This window comes from Pseudophryne corroboree, chromosome 6 (genome assembly GCF_028390025.1).
Source record: "Pseudophryne corroboree isolate aPseCor3 chromosome 6, aPseCor3.hap2, whole genome shotgun sequence".
Classification (NCBI taxonomy): Eukaryota; Metazoa; Chordata; class Amphibia; order Anura; family Myobatrachidae; genus Pseudophryne; species Pseudophryne corroboree.
The window spans coordinates 826,662,167-826,683,733 of NC_086449.1; the positions used below are offsets into that span (position 1 = coordinate 826,662,167).

At 50.8% G+C, this 21,567-nt stretch overlaps 1 protein-coding gene across 21 annotated transcripts in view; it reads left to right on the forward strand.

Annotated features, from left to right (window-relative positions):
* The window catches only part of MICAL3 (microtubule associated monooxygenase, calponin and LIM domain containing 3), a 144,569-nt gene that overhangs the window by 83,401 nt on the left and 39,601 nt on the right, over positions 1-21,567 (forward strand). For 10 of the 21 annotated variants that reach the window (XM_063929290.1, XM_063929289.1, XM_063929307.1 and 7 more), the window contains 11 exons: positions 2,159-2,360; positions 2,783-3,000; positions 3,770-3,859; positions 6,151-6,303; positions 7,892-7,954; positions 9,726-9,827; positions 10,854-10,958; positions 11,124-11,212; positions 11,345-13,100; positions 13,588-13,682; positions 15,892-15,942. In XM_063929290.1, coding sequence (XP_063785360.1) covers positions 2,159-2,360; positions 2,783-3,000; positions 3,770-3,859; positions 6,151-6,303; positions 7,892-7,954; positions 9,726-9,827; positions 10,854-10,958; positions 11,124-11,212; positions 11,345-13,100; positions 13,588-13,682; positions 15,892-15,942 — 2,924 coding nt within the window. The remainder of the gene's footprint in view (positions 1-2,158; positions 2,361-2,782; positions 3,001-3,769; positions 3,860-6,150; positions 6,304-7,891; positions 7,955-9,725; positions 9,828-10,853; positions 10,959-11,123; positions 11,213-11,344; positions 13,101-13,587; positions 13,683-15,891; positions 15,943-21,567) is intronic. The other 11 variants (XM_063929296.1, XM_063929294.1, XM_063929300.1 and 8 more) reach the window with 8 other exon arrangements.

Sequence of the window (21,567 nt, forward strand, 5' to 3'; positions counted from 1 at the left end):
CATGCTGCCCCCTGTAGGACATCTGCCTCTCCTGCATGTGTGGTCGATAAGGAGATTACGGTGTATGTGGTATTTGCATGGCCGTCCGCGTCTTTTTCGTTAGGTAGGTGGGTTATGTTAGGGCGGACACCCCGTCGCCTGTACCTGTTTGTACCTGTCGCTGTGTTTCTCAGTACCTCTTGCTTGTTCCTTTGTCATACTCTGTAATGTTTTGTTTTTCCTTGTTTGCCACTTTCACTTTTACGTTAATAAATTAAAACTTAAATTTTTTTGCTGTTTTCCGAGTTATTTATTTCTTTATTTTTACAATTGGAGGGTCGCCACCTAAATGACGTAAAAAATACACGTAAATCTCTGAATTTATAATCTACACCTAACCATCGTATAGATAGCCGGAGACACAGGACTTCCCTATAATCCATCATCCTGCTTTGTACAGTGTTAGAGTATATACTACGGTCTGTAAGGCCGAGACACTGTCCCGCTCTCCTCTGTCTCCTGTAACTTCCCTTCTGCTCGTTCAGCATATTCTGTAATCTGGGACCATTACCAGTGGAGGGCAGCAGTGAGGCTAAGGAGCATTTTTGTCTATTAAAGGACCCTGGAAGACTACTGGGGAGTGGCGGCATCTAGTGGTCATTACTGGAAAAGTAAACTTTTTTTTTGTTTTTTTTGCAAGGGATAAAAATCATTTTATGACATCATGACGTTGTCGTCACGTCAAGCTGCCTTTTTATAAACGGGTCTCATCCTGCCTCGCTAGTACTCCGCAAGCCCCCAAGAAATTGCAATCCCCCCTCCGAGTCTATGTACCCTCTGTAATCACCGCCAATCGCTGCAGAATTCATTACTCTTTGTTTGGCTTTCATGTCCGTGTCTGTCCCAGGTAAATCTGTGTATTGTAAAGTAACACGACCCGGCCTCACTTCTGAGTGTTGTTTTGCTTTCTGTCCTCTGTCACGTCCACTGTGAAATTGTGTTTAAATAACCCCATAAAGTAGGCGGTGCCTGGAATCTGGGTATATAGAGGCTGATCCTCACACATGGTGTGGATGGTCTTATGAAGCTCAGGCAGATATGGGGTTTGTACAAATGAATGGATAAGTTTCTTAATATAAAGCCAAATAGGGGGTCATTCCGAGTTGATCGCTCACTAGCAGTTTTTAGCAGCCGCGCAAACGCTATGCCGCCTCCCACTGGGAGTGTGTTTTAGCTTAGCAGAAGTGCGAACGAAAGGATCGCAGAGCGGCGGCAAAGTTTTTTTTGTGCAATTTCAGAGTAGCTTCAGACCTATTCAGCGCTTGCGATCACTTCAGACTGTTCAGTTCCTGTTTTGACGTCACAATCACGCCCTGCGTTCACCCAGCCACGCCTGCGTTTTTACTGGCACACCTGCGTTTTTTCGTACACTCCCTGAAAACGGTCAGTTGACACCCAGAAACGCCCTCTTCATGTCAATCACTCTGCGCCCAGCAGTGCGACTGAAAAGCTTCGCTAGACCCTGTGTGAAACTACGTCGTTCGTTGTAATAGAACGACATGCGTGCGCATTGCGCCGCATGCGCAGAAGTGCAGGCTTTTTGCCTCATCGCTGTACAGCGAACGAATGCAGCTAGCGAACAACTCGGAATGACCACCCATAGTCTTTAACGCTCATTAGCGTCAGCCGCCCCAACTTATAAACTGTATCTGTTTTCCCTTGCACGCAAAAGATTACTGAGAGAGCGCAAACGCAGAGGACGGTTATTTTAGGCCAACGAGCCTTAACCAGAAGATTTATAATTCTCTATTGACAACAGCGCCCCCTACAGCTCGAGTCTGAAAGAAAAACCCTACCACTTACTGGATGAGAATCATGTTTATGGGTAACGGGCATCCACAGCAATAGGAGTATTTAGTTTGGATACGCAATACTGATTGCACACTTGGGTATTAGCGGCAACCGTTGGCCCAATTTCAGTCTGATCTTAGATTTTATACATAAAATGTTAGGAAAACTCTTTCGAGAAACAAAAATAAAGGATAAAGAGATCAAATATCTACCGTAATCGCAATATCCGAGGCTTTTGAGTAATGTAAAGCAAAGAAGCTGTTGTTCCCAAGAGCTTGCACTCTAATCCTCCCGGTGCTCATGCAGCCCTGTCGTGTTGTGTTTTTAGGCCCCAGCGTGAACGGTGTCGAGGAGCACAGTGCGGCTAAGAGACTGCGAGCCACCCCGGAGCGCATCGAGCTGGAGAACTACCGGGTGTCCATGCAGCGGGAGGAGCTGGAGGAGGTGCCCGAGGAGACTTTGGCCGAGCACAACCTGAGCAGCCTGCTCGATAAAGGGGGAGGAGAAGATGAGGAGGATGTCGGCAGCAGGTAACTGGGGTAGATTTGCAGTATTAGGGGGGGAACTGCGTATCTCAGACCAGAGAGTACAGCGCCATCTGCTGGCTGGGATCCTGAATGAAAGGGATCAAGTCCAGTGGCCAAGAGGGTCAGCGCTTTCTGTGTGTTGTGTGTTGCGCTGATGAGCCCTGCCAAGAGTCCAGCTGTGTCTCTGCGTTGGCCAGTGTCCTGCTGGGAATATAAACCGGACATGTATATAGGACCTTTAAATGTTTCTACTGTTCTAGAACTTGGAAGACAAGTTCCCCAAATTCCTAACGCCCTAGTGGACCGTGTTGTTAATGATCGTTATTTGGCTGCGCCTCCGTCCCAGGGTCTCTGCTCACTGGCTGCAGGGGACAGTCATCCATCCTGAGTTACTGACGCCTTTTTACTGACCTGTATCCGTACAGTAGCTCGGAGTCTGAGATGGAGGAGGACGAAGAACATCTGCCGGCCTCAGATCTTGGTGGGGTTCCCTGGAAGGAGGCTGTGAAGATCCACGCCAAGCTGAAGGGGCAGAGTGGGAATGAGGGGGCAGGAGAGGACGCTCTGGAGGTGGGTGACAGCGAGGAAGATGAGGAGGATGAAGAAGAAGAGGAGGAGGAAGACGATGAGGGATCCAGTGAAGGTTGGTCTATACTTTCTAGCAGGATAAAAGTTTGTAGATCATGGATATTCAACATGCGGCCCTCAAGCTGCTGTTGAACTACACATCCCAGCATGCCCATATAGCGAAACTGTGGAAGGGTCTGCTGGGATGTGTAATTACACAGCAACTAAAGGGCTGCACATTTGAATACCCCTGCCATATATTGTAATGTCCCCTTGTCCCTTACAACATAGCTGTCAGTACTGCCTGTGGCCGGAACCAGTCTTGACGAGTATGTAGCCAATCAGTTCACAGGGAACTGGTGAGATCACTGACTTAGAGCGAATGGGTGGGCTGCATTCTGATGTCCTCCATGATAAGTGATGGCACCTAGTCCCAGTGCTGTCTGTATATTGGCAACATTTAGCTTTGTCCCTGGGATTCTTAATACAGAGCGCCACTGGTGCCTCCTCCTTACATGCCCCCTGGGCTAATGCCCGTAATGCCTACATGTAAGTTCTGCCTGGCTTTATTCCAGTAATTGCAAACATTCAGTCATTTTTTTTCTCTAAGTATTTACATTCTTTGCAATAATCCTCCACGAGAGACGTGTAATAGGAGGCTGTCCCTGTAACATGGGGCTCGGGCCTCCACGGTTCCCCGTCACCCTGTGTGGAGCGGAGGGCGAGGAATTTGACTTCATGACTTTCTCCTCATTCCATTAATACTTCACTCTCATTTCTACCCCTCTGTCCCTCTCTCTCTCTCTCTCTCTCTCTCTCTCTCTGGGGCGGGAGGGCTTGTACAGAGGGTGAGTATTACCCCTGGGAGCAGGAACTCCAGCAGGGTCTGTGGCTGCAGCGTATATCTGATGAAGACACAGTTGGTACATTTAAAGGTATCCCGCCGCTGCGGTCCCCCCGCTCTGTACTGCTCCTCCCCCGACACAGGATACTAACACCTGGGATAATTCCTACACCACTGAGCGCGTGCGGGACACAGCCCCAGAAGGATCCCGCGGCTGGAGCCGACTAGTAAGGAGAAGACGGAGAGCCTAGAGGTAGACCTGATAAATACAGAATAGATATTGGCTGTCTCCTCCCATTTACCACCAGTAATAAGGCATTTAATGCGTCAGCCAGTCCCCCCCCCCTCCCCCGCCATAGTTCCTCATTGGGGTTAGGAATGAAATGATTGGAGGTTGATGTTCGGCTCTCAGTGGTGTAAGACGTATCTAAGTGCATGAGCCGCTGCCGCCAGCTGTGTGCAATCTACCTGCATGGGCTATTTCCAGCGCAAGTGCGGGAATCCTCCTATCCTCCGCGCGGGGACAGTATTGTGTTATATGTATGGAAGTCCCCTCACCCAGGCACATACTGTGTCCTCTGCATGATACCATGGCCCCGGGCAACGGGTTGTACACTGTGTCCTGTTACATTTATAAAGGTGCGATCAGACTTTGCTCATTTATTTATTGTGTAGGCCAGCGCAGCAGTGACGTAGTTGTGTCAGTGTTTGGCTTGGAGTAGTTCTGCTTAATGTTAAATGATAGCTCTTATTATAGAAGGTTATCCATGGCCCAAAGGAAAGGCAGGCCCGATTACCGCCAAGGTGATTGCCCATGGCCCAAAGGAAAGGCAGGCCCGATTACCGCCAAGGTGATTGCCCATGGCCCAAAGGAAAGGCAGGCTCGATTACCGCCAAGGTGATTGCCCATGGCCCAAAGGAAAGGCAGGCCCGATTACCGCCAAGGTGATTGCCCATGGGCCAAAGGAAAGGCAGGCCCGATTACCGCCAAGGTGATTGCCCATGGCCCAAAGGAAAGGCAGGCCCGATTTACCGCCAAGGCGATTGCTTTTGACCTAAAGTATAAGCAGACCACAATTGCTCATGATCTTCAGTGTATTTGCTGCTGCATTATAAGCATATAATACGTTCCTTTGTGCTGTCACAGCGCTGACTTACAATACAGATGTGTCCATTCATAGCCAGTTCAACAGTTTAGGGACCTGTAAAATTAACTGTGACTAGTGCGCCATAGCGGTTCTTCCTCCCTCACCCTACAAGAATGCGCAGACGATATTTCATCAGTCACCTATTCCGCTTCCCTCCCAGATCTCCTGCAGTGATGTGATGTACCGTCACTGGGCAGAAGTACAGATAACCCTCTTAGAACCGCACGTGGTTGTTATACCGCCAGTAAGTGGGGATATAGAGATTCCCTAGCTGCGACACAGGTTGTGTAGCCCGTGAGCGCTGGATAATCTCACAGTGATGGGATCCTGTACAAGGAACAGATGAGAACTGTCTGGATTGCACCTTTTGTTGTCGGACAATAGAGAAACAGCGGACACTGCTCCAAGACATTATCAGATAACGCGGTGCTGAAAGCGCCAGATGTGGCGTAACCCATAGCGATCGCTCTGATGTCTGCTGGGCTCCGCCCACTGCAAATTGGACTAATGAAAGCTTTTATGCGATGGGCTGCTGTGGGCACCGCCGCGTTTCGCTTTCTTCATCGCGTCATTAGATAAGCCGTCTTGCTTGTGTCCAGTGCTAACACCCTGGTAACAGCAGATCATGATGCATGTGTTATTGCTGAGCGTGTGGCAGGACGCTGCTTATTTAATACTTATCGGCTGTGCAGGACCATACGATAGATAGAGGCGTCACGCAAGTTTGGTGACTGCAGGAAACCAATTTCATCTTTTATATGAAATACCTGTATCTTACTATCGAGCCTATGACCAGTCTCAACTGCGGGCCGCGGCCCATACAACCATATATAACTGTAAAGCAGAAGATGGAAACCTGTAGCTCTCCAACTTTTGTGGAACTACAAGTCTAAGCATGCCCTGCCAGCCTCCACTGGCTCTCATTGAACTACAAGTACCAGCATGCTATATTGGGACCTGTAGCTTCACAATATCCTGAGTGCTACGGGCTGTAGAATAAATGATAAGCGGGTTTAATCCAGGCCTGGCACACGAAGGGTGGGGGAGATTTATTGTATTTCCTGGCGCCAATTAACCTGTACGCTGCCGCGCTTTAACCTAACAAGATAAGGTGTCTTTCTAAACCTGGCTTCTGTCTCTGTATAACTGTAGGTTTCCTATTTCTATCCTATATCTCCCTCTCCTTGTTGTCTGTCCTCTACATCTCCCTCCGCCCCGCACACCCCTCAACTAGCTGGGAACCTCAAACTGCAGCAAACCCTGTCCCCTCTGGACCCCATGGAGATTAAGGCCGATGTCCACTGGACGCACGTCCACAGAGTTCACGAAGAGCAGGAAGGGGTTTTTGCAGAGGGGGAAGAACTGGGCACGTCGTCGCCTTCCAAAGGTAATGCCCCCTGCTGGCGGGCTGTTCACTCTGCAGAGGGAGTATGTCCGTTTCACCCACAATAATACAGGAGTGATACCCCTTGTTCCCCCCTGCTCTGCACCTGGGTCCTACAGTTCCCCCCCTACTCCCACCCCTTCCTCTGTGGGAACAATTGTTGTGGTTATAAGTGAATCTCGTTAACTGTGATATTGTGGTGGAAAATGTAAAGAGCCGACACTCAGACTATTTCTGTGTGTGTGTGTTTTTCATATATATGGTAATGCCTAATTTAAACATTGGTTTAGTCTTCTCCGAGTGATATCAAAATAAGTTTGTTTTAAAATATTTTATTGTTCGTTTTTTTAATTTTAATTTTATTTGTGCAAATGTTTGCGGGTACAGTCGGTGCCTTAAGGATGTCGCAGGTCTGTTTTGTTAAGCACATTTTACCGGAAAGTGTTCACCAATAAAGGCTTAAGTAACAAACCAGAGCCTCTACATCAGAGGTCGCCAGCCAGCTGGGGAACTAACAGTCCCAGCATGCTCCTTCAGCCAGCAGACCCTCATTATGCTTAAATCAATGGAATAGATTCAGCCTGGAGAGTCCGTATGATTCACATTGAAGTGGTGTTTGGCAACGATATATACTCTACCGGTGATGTTAACCGTATATTCCACAGCGCAGTCATAAACCGGTGCTATAAAGGATTTCACAGGTTTTGCGTGTTACAGCGCATCTCTACTGTTCTGTTGTGGTAATAATGTGCCTGGGGTTTTATATTCAAAGTTTGAATTGATAGAAGGGTTTGGAGGGGGGGTAAATGCTGGATATATCCTGTATGTATTATAAACTATAAACCTTGCCCTGTAGTGGGTGATCCCGGTCACTAAGATCCCAAACTTTACCTGTAATTAAGAGACGTCACCTGTTGCAACCTTGGAGGAGAGTGTGGTCATGGCAACTCTTGAGGAGCAGACGCGCGGTCACACACGTCATGCTGTGTCCCCAGTGCGTCGGTGACTCCCTGCTGTCAGGCACAGCGGACTGTCACTTAATTACAGGTAACACGGAGAGGTTCTGCATTATCCCTCCTTATTCTCTATGTCCTTGGCTTATCGCCTGGAACCCTCCCACGTCATAGTACGGTGGCTGGAACCCTCCCATGTCATAGTACGGTGGCTGGCACCCTCCCACGTCATAGTACGGTGGCTGGCACCCTCCCACGTCCTAGTACGGTGGCTGGCACCCTCTCACGTCCTAGTACGGTGGCTGGCACCCTCCCACGTCCTAGTACGGTGGCTGGCACCCTCCCACGTCCTAGTACGGTGGCTGGCACCCTCCCACGTCCTAGTACGGTGGCTGGCACCCTCCCACGTCCTAGTACGGTGGCTGGCACCCTCCCACGTCCTAGTACGGTGGCTGGCACCCTCCCACGTCCTAGTACGGTGGCTGGCACCCTCCCACGTCCTAGTACGGTGGCTGGAGGATGTAAGTGTGACGGGAACAGTGTTTAGAGCCAGAATAACCGCATTACCGCCAGAACTGGCGCCTGATCTGCTGCGTTCCTCCATTTTTACGCTGTCATTTGTCCTCCTTCTGTCGCAGCGCCCGAGCTCCCTTCCCGCCGCCATGACCCCGTCAGAGCGTGGCTGGAATCCGTATCTGGAGGTAGATTGGGGGGGTCTCTGCGGCCCCTCTGTAGATTTCTGTGGTTGCGCTGCTACACTGCCTCTGCGCTCTGCATGTGTGCGTTCTGCGCGTGCTGTGGCTTGTGCTGCGCACCCTGTCCCTCCACGCATGCTCAGGCTTTCCTTCCCCCAGACAGGGCCAATGTTCCCGCACGTGTGTCCACTGTTCACTGGTTATTGAGGTAAGACAGGCGGGCACAGTGCGTGCTGCATTCATTGAGGCACGAGGTAGCCTGCACCCCTTCTCCTCAGTTCTGTATTGAGTAATGGTTATTGGCCCCATGTGTCCGTCCCTAAGAAACAGTCCAGAGATTAGGGGAAAGTCCTTCTGTGCATTTGAGGAGGTTCATTGGTGGCATTTGGGGGTAAATTTACTAAGCCGTGGAAAGAGATAATGTGGACGGAGATAAAGTACCAACCAATCAGCTCCTAACTGTCAATAGTTCAAGCACAGCCTGTGACATGGCAGAAGCTGATTGGCTGGCACTTTATCTCTCTCCAAGGCTTAGTACATAGAGCCCATAGTCTCCACTAATGACTCTTTCTGGTAGAACACACGTTACATTCTAGGCTTTCTGATGGTAACGCGCCAGGCTTTCCTGACGTTGGTGCCTCCTCGCTGCCCAAAGCCAATGGGAGCCTAGTAGGCCGCAGTCCCCTTCCACGTCAGACGCCTTTACGGCCGCGCTTGCATAGGAGACGCTTATACTTATGTATAAGGCAAGATTATTATGGTCAGATGAGCACTTTGTATGTTGTCTAGTGTGGCTCATTAAAGCTACGACTAATTACCCAAGTATATAGTAATAGATCACTGGCCCCTCCCTCTGACCGGCTTTCTAATCCGTTGCTGCGCAGTCCTGTCACCCCTGTCCCTCCTTGCGGCAGGAAGAGATTAATCCTGGAGGCTATAGGTGCTTTACCTTTTTTCTGCCAGCAGGGGCAGCAACACACTGTTCAGAGACAAGTCCCAAATCACAAGAACCGTCCTGTTGAGCAGTGCAGCAAAACAGTAACATAGAAACATTGAAACACATCAAAGGGACTGTTCTATAGAGCAGTGTAACACGTCACAGGGACTGTCTTATAGAGCAGTGTGACACATCACAGGGACTGTCTTATAGAGCAGTGTGACACATCACAGGGACTGTCTTATAGAGCAGTGTGACACATCACAGGGACTGTCTTATAGAGCAGTGTGACACATCACAGGGACTGTCTTATAGAGCAGTGTGACACATCACAGGGACTGTCTTATAGAGCAGTGTGACACATCACAGGGACTGTCTTATAGAGCAGTGTGACACATCACAGGGACTGTCCTGTAGAGCAGTGTGACACGTCACGGAGACTGTCCTGTAGCGCAGTGTGACACGTCACGGGGACTGTCCTGTAGCGCAGTGTGACTCGTCACGGGGACTGTCCTGTAGAGCAGTGTGACAAATCACAGGGACTATCCTATAGAGCAGTGTGACACATCACGGGGACTGTCCTATACAGCGCTCCCCCTGGCAGGAAAATGTGAGCAGTGCTTGTCTGCTAAGCTGACTAATGCTGGCTGCAGAACCTGAGGTTCTTGTGTAACTAACAACACGAAGCGTTTGCTGGGTGTGATTGTCCTCACTTTACTGTCCCCCGTCTCTTGTGACTGTATCTCCTGCACTTTGTACTCTTCACCCTGCTCCTCTCTCCTAACTCCACGCGTTTCTCCCTGTTCCCGCTGCTTCCCGTCTCCCGCCCTCCTCCCTCAGCTGCATGTGAGGATGAAGCGGCAGAAGCCGAGGTGTTGGGAACTGGTCTTGGAGAGGCTGAAGCAGGAGGTGACGGGGACACATCTGCGGATCTTGGTGACGGTACGTGGTCTCTGTGCCTGGTGATCGGGGGGAGGCGATTCTCATATACTGGTGACTGTACTGTAATAATTTTATAGAGAGCCTTCATAGCTGTATATATATATATATATATATATATATATATATATATATATATATATATAATTTTTTTTTTTTTTTTTTTTACTTATTCGGCCTGATTCTGAAACAGACGCAAGTGGAGATGGATCTTGCAGATACTGCGCATGAGCCATAAAAAAAAAAAAAAAACGGTGACTCTGCACTCGCCAGACCAAGCGTACTCATGCAAGATAATTCCACAATTGCGGATGTTGACGGCGCACCCTTTCCATGGAATAGGTGGTAACTGGGCGACGACCGTGCAGGCCACGGAACTGATCCTTCGTCTAGGAGCGCCAATGTTGTGCCGCCCAACTTCTGTGCTAATTTGCAATATACAGACACAGATGGGGCACCTGTATTTTGCGGAACTGTTGCACCCAGCTTGGGGCTAGTGCAAGTCCTGATACTAATGGTGGCTGGGCTTCTGCGTGTGGACGCACGGATTCAGGCATTAGTACGAGGAAGCAAGTAGGCTGCGTCGGCTGTACAGAGTGGCGACGGCAAATGCGTCCGAATCTGGCCCAATATGTCTTGAATTTTAAAGTCATCTCTGTAACCTGCAGTAACTGAATCCTGCCACACGGCGGCACTGCAGCACCACTAATGCAAACAAAAACATTTTCTCCTACTGTGTTTCTTCATAAGAACAAGGTTCTCGGATCAAGCCCAAAGCCCTTCTGTCCAGCATATTCTCTAAGTACAGTCTCTGTATATGCATAGGACCTCTTGTTAGATGGCAGAAATGACCCTTCGTACAGGCGCAGGATTCTTGGGATATCCTGCTACCGATGCATTGCAAGATGTTTGACTTGATGGCATTGGGTTTCCATGGGAATATCTGTATACTGACAGTGCAGGAACGTAAATCGCTGGCACATTATCTGCAGCTGTAACCTGATCAATGTTTCTCCATTCTGTAATCAGACGATGACATCCCGTCAGACGCAGAGGCGGAGGAGCGAATTCAGCAGTCGGGAAGACTGACGTTAGAAATTGAGGGGTCGGACGTGGCCCCAGTGCTTCGGAGGGGTACGTATCCAAGTACAAGTCGCTGTGCATCCTATGTCCACACAGTTCATGTTGTGGGGGGGGTCGATAACTTTCAGACATCTCCTTTATATCTCTCTAGCGCATTGTATAACCAGATCCCTGGTTTTGATGTGGAAGCTGATGCTGCACTTGTCTGTTTTCCAGGCGCCGACAAAGATTCCAGCCCGGCTGCAGTGACCCCGGAACCGGACGTTTTAAGTCCGGTCAGGAGCCCTAAAGTGAGGAATGAGAAGGTGACGTGTGTGAGATTTGTGACTGTGTCTGCATGCAGCCTTGACGGCCACCTTACTGCGTTACTTGTCATTATTCCCAGTGTAATGTATGTAAGGCAATCTGTACTGAACAGATACGTTTGTTTCCCGTAGGTCTCACTGTTGTCTCCGCAGGAACTGACCTCTCCCAGCCTGAGGTTTTTCCCTGATCCTTTTCTTCCCACCACCGGCAGCAAAGCGTCAACTCCATTAGAACCGAAAGCTCGGACCCCTCTCTCACCAGTCTGCTCCCAGCCAATCTCCAAGCAAGAGCCCATTGTCCCTGCTTCTCCAGTGAAATCCCCATCTCTACCACCTCTTAAACCTCTCAGGACCCCAACGTCCCCCATCTGCTCTCAGCCACTGCCTTCCACAGAGGTTACTGTTCCCACCACAACCCAGTCCCCTGTATGTCTGCAACCATCCCCGGTCATCACTTCCACCCCCTTGGCCAAATTGCCTTTTACGGGCCAAACGGCAAGGACAGAAGCGCTGACCAGCCCCACTTCCGAAGAGGCTTTAAAACGCGTTGATTTGATAGAAGAGTTTTGGATGAAAAGTGCAGAGATTCGTCGTAGTCTTGGGCTGACACCGGTTGAACGTAGTAGAACGCCGGAGATTAATTTTCCTGCCATTGATTCCTCTGTTTCACGGACTCAGGTGTCTAGGACCGCCCCAGAGGAGCTGAAGTCTCCACCATTAAAAACTCAGCAGGTCCCCAAGAGAGTAAATCCCAACCGGTTGGACATTGAGGTACTCTCCCCACTCACTCCCATTTCGCTAACAGAGAAAGAGCTGAAGATCTCAGAAGGTGAGAAGAAGGACATTTCCACTAGTTCTGGTCTAGGTTTGAATGGTAGTAATTCAAATACCCGAACTGTGGCCAGTGAAAGCTTTAACACCTCGGACTCTGCTATGCTTACCCCACCTTCTAGTCCTCCTCCTCCCCCGCCGCAAGGTGAAGAGCCTGCTACACTCCGACGAAGCATGGCCTCCTGGCAAAATGGCCCAGACTCAACCCCCCAACCTGCCCAGGCACAAGTCAAATCTCCGGTAGTTCCTCGACCCAGTCCAAAATTGGAAGAGATTCGAAAGTCCTTTGTAGAAAGTGTGGATGAAATCCCTTTTGCAGACGATGTAGAAGATACGTATGATGACAGGACTGAGAACTCTAGCCTCCAAGAAAGGTTCTTTACCCCGCCAACCAGCCGAGGAAAGCTCCATAGGCTGGCCCTGACCAAGGAGAATGGGGAAATTCCTTCTTTGGAAAGAGGACACCACAAAAAGAGGACTCTACCACAGTTGACTCCTGAAGCCAAAGAGTTGGCTGAGGAGAGGATGAGGGCGAGGGAGAAGTCTGTAAAAAGCAAGGCCTTAAGGGACGCCATGGCGCAGCAGCTTCACAGAATGAAGCAGCTGGAGACTGTACCATCCAGCAGAACGTCCAGAGCTCCAGGTTCTTCTTCCACGAAGCTAACCTTTGATCTTCCGGCAGAGCCTGGTCGGATCGGGTCTCATCCGGAGGCGCCAACCCTCAGGCTGGAGACCTCAAATGATCTCTTTCTCTCTAACCCTCCTGCCGATGGTTCAGTTACCTCGTCAGAAGGTTCAGGTGGGAAACCCAAGAAGAGGCCTTCGTTGTTCTCCCCGAGGAAAAAGGAGAAAAAGTCTAAGGGGGAAGCGAGCCGGTTGTCTGATAAACTAGACGAGGGTACGAAGCCCAAGTCGCTGTGGAAATCTGTCTTCTCCGGGTATAAGAAGGAGAAGAAGAAGAAGCTGGCAGAGGATAAGTCTTCTCCTAGCACTCCATCTAGCAGTACCACGGTGGACTCGGGGAAAGTCACAGCATCTAATCTGATGGGAGCAGCAGGTAAATGTCGCACAATGATGGGGACTCTTTATGCTGATGATGGTCACTTGGGGGTATATTTACCAAGCAGCGGCTTTTGTGAGGTGACTCTTCTCTAAACAGTCGCCATAGATTCCTTATTACATTTTAATCCCTCCCCCCACAACTCCTAGTTACCCAATACTGGGTATATAATACTCCTTGGTCCCACCTGGCACTAAGCAATAGACCACTCTTGTAAAGTAAATAATGGACACACTATGTAAATATCCCATGTCAGTGGCTCACAAGTCTACATGTGACCACTGTACATTGGTATGTTAAAGTAGGGTGTTAATGCTTATTACATCAGAGGTTCAGGTCCATGTTGGCATATACTGGCTACATGTTTTTGGGTAAATTATCCTGCGTAATGCCTGTAAAGTCCAATCGCTGTATAGTACCTGAAGATTGGTGTATCTGTGTACCTACCCCGGTAGTGATGAATTGCCCTCTGTTATGTCTCTAGACCTTCCCCTCCGACGCCACTTGAGTTTCTCCGAAGATTCTGATCTATCCAGCGATGATGTCCTAGAAAAGTCTGGGCAGAGGTCCAAGCGGGAGGTAAGTGCGTCTGAATGTGCGGCCAATTTCATTCTTACCGTGTGAAACGCGTAGACGTAATCTTGCTTGACCCATCATGCAGCAGCGTAGCCCTTCCGTACCTTGCAGCAGAGTATGGGTTAACCAGGATCGTGTTGACGTTGCACAGATCATGTTAGATTATTCACGCACACGTGTATCTGGTACAAGAAGACCTCGTAAACCGTGTCCGGGACGCCAAAACAGTTGGCGCCTTGTTTAGTCATTTGGTTTTTGTGGCGTTGGAGAATGTCTGGACTGCGTGGGTACTGTATATATTTTCGTGTCTTCATTTCACGCTGCCGTCTCAGTGCTACGCTGACTTCCAAGTGGACAGAGAGGAGGTAACGCGTGACGTCCTGAGAGCTGGGGATGTGTTATCTAAGAGTGCCCCGTATAGTGTATACAGAGCAGCCAGCGCAGGATGCGTACCGCTAATGTTGCCTTTATGATGTCACAGGGATGTCACTAGTCCCCAGGGAATTGGCAAACGTAATTCTCGTGAATGTTGCTTCCGCTTGTGGCAATGTGCGGCAGACTCTCTGTACAATGGGGGTCATTCCGAGTTGATTGCTAGATGAAAATATTCGCTGCGCAGCAATGATGCAAAAAAAGGCACTTCTGCGTATGCGGCGCAATGCGCACAACGTACTTTCACAACGGGCGATGTATTTTCACACAAGGTCTATCAAAGCATTTCAGTCGCACTGCTGGCCGCAGAGTGATTGACATGAAGTGGGCGTTTCTGGGTGTCAACTGACCGTTTTCAGGGAGTGTTCGGAAAAACGCAGGCGTGCCAGGAAAAACGCAGGCGTGGTTGGGCGAACGCGGGGCGTGTTCGTGACGTCAAAACAGGAACTGAATAGTCTGAAGTGATCGCAAGCGCTGAGTAGGTCTGAAGCTACTCTGAAACTGCACAAAATTCTTTTATAGCCGCTCTGCGATCCTTTCGTTCACACTTCTGCTAAGCTAAAATACACTCCCAGTGGGCGGCGGCATAGCGTTTGCACGGCTGCTAAAAACAGCTAGCGAGCAAACAACTCGGAATGACCCCCAATATCCTCTCCTACGTCACAGCAGGCAGAGCAGTGCCGGGCCCTAAAGCAGGGCCCCTTCTTGTCGCTGTATTCTCCTGACTGGGCCCTCCGCTGGCTGCTAATGGAGACACCTGAGAGGGTCACCCCTGTCCATCCGCGCCCTGTGCGCCTCTTATACCCACGTTCCCCAGCTGCTCGGAGCGTAACGTGCGTGTATAGAGAACAGAATTAGCCCCCCCCCATAGGTGGATGTAATAGTGGCTTAGAGTAATAGAACCTACTGACCTCCCATTAACGTCTGTCCTGTCAGTGTGTCCTGTGCTCGCTGCTGCGGATGATTTACACTTGTGGCGTTTCATTTACTTGTCTCATTTCACCAGCGCGGCTTATTGCATTATTTCTGTTTTTGCCGTGCCTGAGAAATGTGCGTTAATGCCGTTACCGGAGGCGTGTCCCTTTCAGATGCGTCATTTCTCAGGCTCCAGGCAGAATTTCTTCAATGTTGTTTCAGAGTTGCCGACAGTCTGGAATGTTTTTTTATTTCTATTTTCCAAAAATGTTCACAATCCCCTCCACACCCGTCCCTGACACCGTATCATGCGGGGACTGTGGGTGAGATATGGTCTGTGAGATTTCCATTCACCTTCCGTTACTATTGCCTATGTAATTACGGACTGCCGGCAGCTCTGGGTGGTCCCTGTTCTTGTGCTGCCAGGGAGAGATCACAGGTGATCAGACTTATAAAGTGACACCCGTATCCCTAGATCGTGTACAGTGCTGGCCACTAGGGGGTCTATTCATGAAGCGGTAAAAAATGTGGAGAAGTTGCCATTGGCAACCAATCAACTGCTCTGTATCATTTTATAGTATGCAAATTATAAATGTTACTTCAGTGCTGATTGGTTCTTCTCCACCGGCTCACTTCTCCGCAGTTTTCACTGCTTCATGAATAGACCCCTGTATGAGCTGCGGAGGTCTGTGACCTCGCTGTAGTAAATATTTGCTATATACAGTTTTATGTCATTTCCTGTCATTTTCCATGATCCCCTGCGACGGTCCCTGGCAGCAGAACTGATCATGTTATTAATGATTCATTATTGTTTTATTGATTAATTTGCTTCATTTCCCCCCCTCCCTGCCGTGTGTGTTGTCAGTCGGTGTATGTCCCCCACGCCTGGGCATTCAGACGATCATATTCATCAAAGGTAGTGATATCATTATTCTCCTCTCGCTGCTAATCTCCTCACCCTCTGCTGCGTTCACCCTCCGTTCTGTACTCTGCTTATAGGGCAAGGTGTCAGTGCCTCTCAGTCCGGCTAATGCATTATCCACTATCTGATGTCAGGGCCTCTCAGTCTGGCAAATACAGCAATCCACTATCTGGTGTCATGGCCTCTCAGTATGGCTAATACAGCAATCCACTATCTGGTGTCAGGGCCTCTCAGTCTGGCTAATACAGCAATCCCCTATCTGGTGTCAGAGCCTCTCAGTCTGGCAAATACAACAATCCACTATCTGGTGTCAGGGCCTCTCAGTCTGGCTAATGCAGCTATCCACTATCTAGTGTCAGGGCCTCTCAGTCTGGCTAATACAGCAATCCACTATCTGGTTTCAGTGCTTTGCAGTCTGGATAATATAGCAATCCACTATCTAGTGTCCGGGCCTCTCAGTATGGCTAATACAGCAATCCCCTATCTGGTGTCAGGGCCTCGCTGTCTGGATAATATAGCAATCCGCTATCTGGTGTCAGGGCCTCGCAGTCTGGCTAATACAGCTATCTGGTGTCAGGGCCTCTCAGTATGGCTAATACAGCAATCCACTATCTGGTGTCAGGGCCTCGCAGTCTGGCTAATACAGCTATCCACTATCTAGTGTCAGGGGCTCTCAGTCTGGCTAATACAGCAATCCCCTATCTGGTGTCAGGGCCTCGCTGTCTGGATAATATAGCAATCCGCTATCTGGTGTCAGGGCCTCGCAGTCTGGCTAATACAGCTATCTGGTGTCAGGGCCTCTCAGTATGGCTAATACAGCAATCCACTATCTGGTGTCAGGGCCTCGCTGTCTGGATAATATAGCAATCCGCTATCTGGTGTCAGGGCCTCGCAGTCTGGCTAATACAGCTATCTGGTGTCAGGGCCTCTCAGTATGGCTAATACAGCAATCCACTATCTGGTGTCAGGGCCTCGCTGTCTGGATAATATAGCAATCCGCTATCTGGTGTCAGGGCCTCGCAGTCTGGCTAATACAGCTATCTGGTGTCAGGGCCTCTCAGTATGGCTAATACAGCAATCCACTATCTGGTGTCAGGGCCTCGCTGTCTGGATAATATAGCAATCCGCTATCTGGTGTCAGGGCCTCGCAGTCTGGCTAATACAGCTATCTGGTGTCAGGGCCTCTCAGTATGGCTAATACAGCAATCCACTATCTGGTGTCAGGGCCTCTCAGTCTGGCTAATACGGCTATCCACTATCTAGTGTCAGGGCCTCTCAGTCTGGCTAATACAGCAATCCACTATCTGGTTTCAGTGCCTCGCAGTCTGGATAATATAGCAATCCACTATCTGGTGTCAGGGCCTCTCAGTATGGCTAATACAGCAATCCACTATCTGGTGTCAGGGCCTCTCAGTCTGGCTAATACAGCAATCCCCTATCTGGTGTCAGGGCCTCTCAGTCTAGCAAATACAGCAATCCACTATCTGGTGTCAGGGCCTCTCAGTCTGGCTAATGCAGCTATCCACTATCTAGTGTCAGGGCCTCTCAGTCTGGCTAATACAGCAATCCACTATCTAGTGTCAGGGCCTCTGTCTGGCTAATACAGCAATCCACTATCTAGTGTCAGGGCCTTTCAGTCTGGCTAATACAGCTATCTGGTGTCAGGGCCTCTCAGTCTGGCTAATATAGCTATCTGGTGTCAGGGCCTCTCAGTCTGGCTAATATAGCTATCTGGTGTCAGTTCTGTAGTGCTCATGGTAAATGGCGGTTGTTCGGGGGGGGGGGGGGGGGTCTGCGTCCGTTGTGTTCTTGCATGCTATTGGTTGCTATGGATTCTTCTGTCAGATGTTACAGTACCTGGTGCATGAGGTAATTGCAGCATTCATGGTGTGCAAGCTCCTTATATGGAGAAGGTTTCATGCTTTCACTCCCAAATAGATGTTAGATGGCGCTGCTCACACCCATATCCCCACACAAAGCTTTAACGCAGCGCCATGCACCAGGGTAGACAGACACCCCGCCTTGTACGCCGGTGGTCGGTCTCACTGAGGGCTCGCTTGTGGTTAGGCCCAGATGTGGTGGTTCTGATGCTTCTGGGGGGGTTTTCTAATAACTTTTCAATCTCCGCATTTCCACTGCAGCAATCTATTGTTACCACACTGCTGAATCTGCAGCGCAAGTGACCTGGGGGTAGTGAGCTGGGTGGGGCAGTTACTATGGGAGATGGGGAGAAGGCTGGATGAGTTTGGTGGTACATGGGGATAGTCCCAGGGTTCAGGACAGGAGCAGAGGGTCAGGTGGTGATTGATTTGTGCAGTCAGTAGGACATAAGCTAGAAATAGGGAGCAGTCTTGGGGAAGATGATGGTAAATTGATTCCGTCACTAGGGGGCGATAGAAGTGGACAGGCCAGGGCCAGAGGGTCAGTTGGTGATTACATTACGTAGTCAGTAGTACATACTTACCCTCCAACATTTTAAACATAAAAATCGTTACAAATGCTAAAAGGGGGCGTGGCCACAGGTAAAGGGGGCGTGGTCACATCCTTTTTCTTATACTTTCAATGGAAGTTAGGAGAGCCAAAAATAGGTACAGACCATAAAAAAAAAGGTCCTGTACCTGCTAAAAAGGTCCAGCTGGAGGGTATGGTACATAGTGACTGGGTAGGGCTGGAATTAGATTGGGACAGGTACTCCGGCAGATAGAAGATGGGGAGCAGGCTGGGTGGGGCAGATACTAGGGCAGATAGAAGATAGGGAGCAGGCTGGGTGGGGCTGGCTCTAGGGCAGATAGAAGATAAGGAACAGGCTGGGTGGGACAGGTACTAGGGCAATAGAAGATAGGTATCCGGCTGGGTGGGGCTGGCACTAGGGCAGATAGAAGATAGGGAGCAGGCTGGGTGGGGCTGGCATTAGGTTGGGGCAGGTACTCAGGCAGATAGAAGATAGGGAGCAGGCTGGGTGGGGCTGGCACTAGGGCAGATAGAAGATGAGGAACAGGCTGGGTGGGGCTGGCTCTAGGGCAGATAGAAGATAGGGAGCCGACTGGGTGGGGCAGATAGAAGATAAGGAGCAGGCTGGGTGGGGCAGGTACTAGGGCAGATAGAAGATAGGGAGCAGGCTGGGTGGGGCAGATAGAAGATAGGGAGCAGGCTGGGTGGGGCTGGCTCTAGGGCAGATAGAAGATAGGGAGCCGACTGGGTGGGGCAGGTACTAGGGCAGATAGAAGATAAGGAGCAGGCTGGGTGGGGCAGGTACTAGGGCAGATAGAAGATAGGGAGCAGGCTGGGTGGGGCAGATAGAAGATAGGGAGCAGGCTGGGTGGGGCTGGCTCTAGGGCAGATAGAAGATAGGGAGCAGGTTGGGTGGGGCTGGCTCTAGGGCAGATAGAAGATAGGGAGCAGGCTGGGTGGGGCAGGTACTAGGGTAGATAGAAGATAGGGAGCAGGCTGGGTGGGGCTGGCACTAGGGCAGATAGAAGATAAGGAACAGGCTGGGTGGGGCTGGCTCTAGGGCAGATAGAAGATAGGGAGCAGGCTGGGTGGGGCAGGTACTAGGGCAGATAGAAGGTAAGGAGCAGGCTGGGTGGGGCAGGTACTAGGGCAGATAGAAGATAGGGAGCAGGCTGGGTGGGGCAGGTACTAGGGCAGATAGAAGATAGGGAGCAGGTTGGGTGGGGCTGGCTCTAGGGCAGATAGAAGATAGGGAGCAGGCTGGGTGGGGCAGGTACTAGGGCAGATAGAAGATAGGGAGCAGGCTGGGTGGGGCTGGCACTAGGGCAGATAGAAGATAAGGAACAGGCTGGGTGGGGCTGGCTCTAGGGCAGATAGAAGATAGGGAGCAGGCTGGGTGGGGCAGGTACTAGGGCAGATAGAAGATAGGGAGCAGGCTGGGTGGGGCTGGCTCTAGGGCAGATAGAAGATAAGGAGCAGGCTGGGTGGGGCAGGTACTAGGGCAGATAGAAGATAGGGAGCCGACTGGGTGGGGCAGATACTAGGGCAGATAGAAGATAAGGAACAGGCTGGGTGGGGCTGGCTCTAGGGCAGATAGAAGATAGGGAGCAGGCTGGGTGGGGCAGGTACTAGGGCAGATAGAAGATAGGGAGCAGGCTGGGTGGGGCTGGCTCTAGGGCAGATAGAAGATAAGGAGCAGGCTGGGTGGGGCAGGTACTAGGGCAGATAGAAGATAGGGAGCCGACTGGGTGGGGCAGATACTAGGGCAGATAGAAGATAAGGAGCAGGCTGGGTGGGGCAGGTACTAGGGCAGATAGAAGATAGGGAGCAGGCTGGGTGGGGCTGGCACTAGGGCAGATAGAAGATAGGTAGCCAGCTGGGTGGGGCTGGCATTAGGTTGGGGCAGGTACTCAGGCAGATAGAAGATAGGGAGCAGGCTGGGTGGGGCTGGCACTAGGGCAGATAGAAGATGAGGAACAGGCTGGGTGGGGCTGGCTCTAGGGCAGATAGAAGATAGGGAGCAGGCTCGGTGGGGCTGGCTCTAGGGCAGATAGAAGATAGGGAGCCGACTGGGTGGGGCAGATAGAAGATAAGGAGCAGGCTGGGTGGGGCAGGTACTAGGGCAGATAGAAGATAGGGAGCAGGCTGGGTGGGGCAGATAGAAGATAGGGAGCAGGCTGGGTGGGGCAGGTACTAGGGCAGATAGAAGATAGGGAGCAGGCTGGGTGGGGCAAGTACTAGGGCAGATAGAAGATAGGGAGCCGACTGGGTGGGGCAGGTACTAGGGCAGATAGAAGATAAGGAGCAGGCTGGGTGGGGCAGGTACTAGGGCAGATAGAAGGTAAGGAGCAGGCTGGGTGGGGCAGGTACTAGGGCAGATAGAAGATAGGGAGCAGGCTGGGTGGGGCAGGTACTAGGGCAGATAGAAGATAGGGAGCAGGCTGGGTGGGGCTGGCTCTAGGGCAGATAGAAGATAGGGAGCAGGCTGGGTGGGGCAGGTACTAGGGCAGATAGAAGATAGGGAGCAGGCTGGGTGGGGCTGGCACTAGGGCAGATAGAAGATAAGGAACAGGCTGGGTGGGGCTGGCTCTAGGGCAGATAGAAGATAGGGAGCAGGCTCGGTGGGGCTGGCTCTAGGGCAGATAGAAGATAGGGAGCCGACTGGGTGGGGCAGATACTAGGGCAGATAGAAGATAAGGAGCAGGCTGGGTGGGGCAGGTACTAGGGCAGATAGAAGATAGGGAGCAGGCTGGGTGGGGCAGGTACTAGGGCAGATAGAAGATAAAGAGCAGGCTGGGTGGGGCAGGTACTAGGGCAGATAGAAGATTGGGAGCAGGCTGGGTGGGGCAGGTACTAGGGCAGATAGAAGATAGGGAGCAGGCTGGGTGGGGCTGGCTCTAGGGCAGATAGAAGATAAGGAGCAGGCTGGGTGGGGCAGATAGAAGGTAAGGAGCAGGCTGGGTGGGGCAGGTACTAGGGCAGATAGAAGATAGGGAGCAGGCTGGGTGGGGCAGGTACTAGGGCAGATAGAAGATAGGGAGCAGGCTGGGTGGGGCAAGTACTAGGGCAGATAGAAGATAGGGAGCCGACTGGGTGGGGCAGGTACTAGGGCAGATAGAAGATAAGGAGCAGGCTGGGTGGGGCAGGTACTAGGGCAGATAGAAGGTA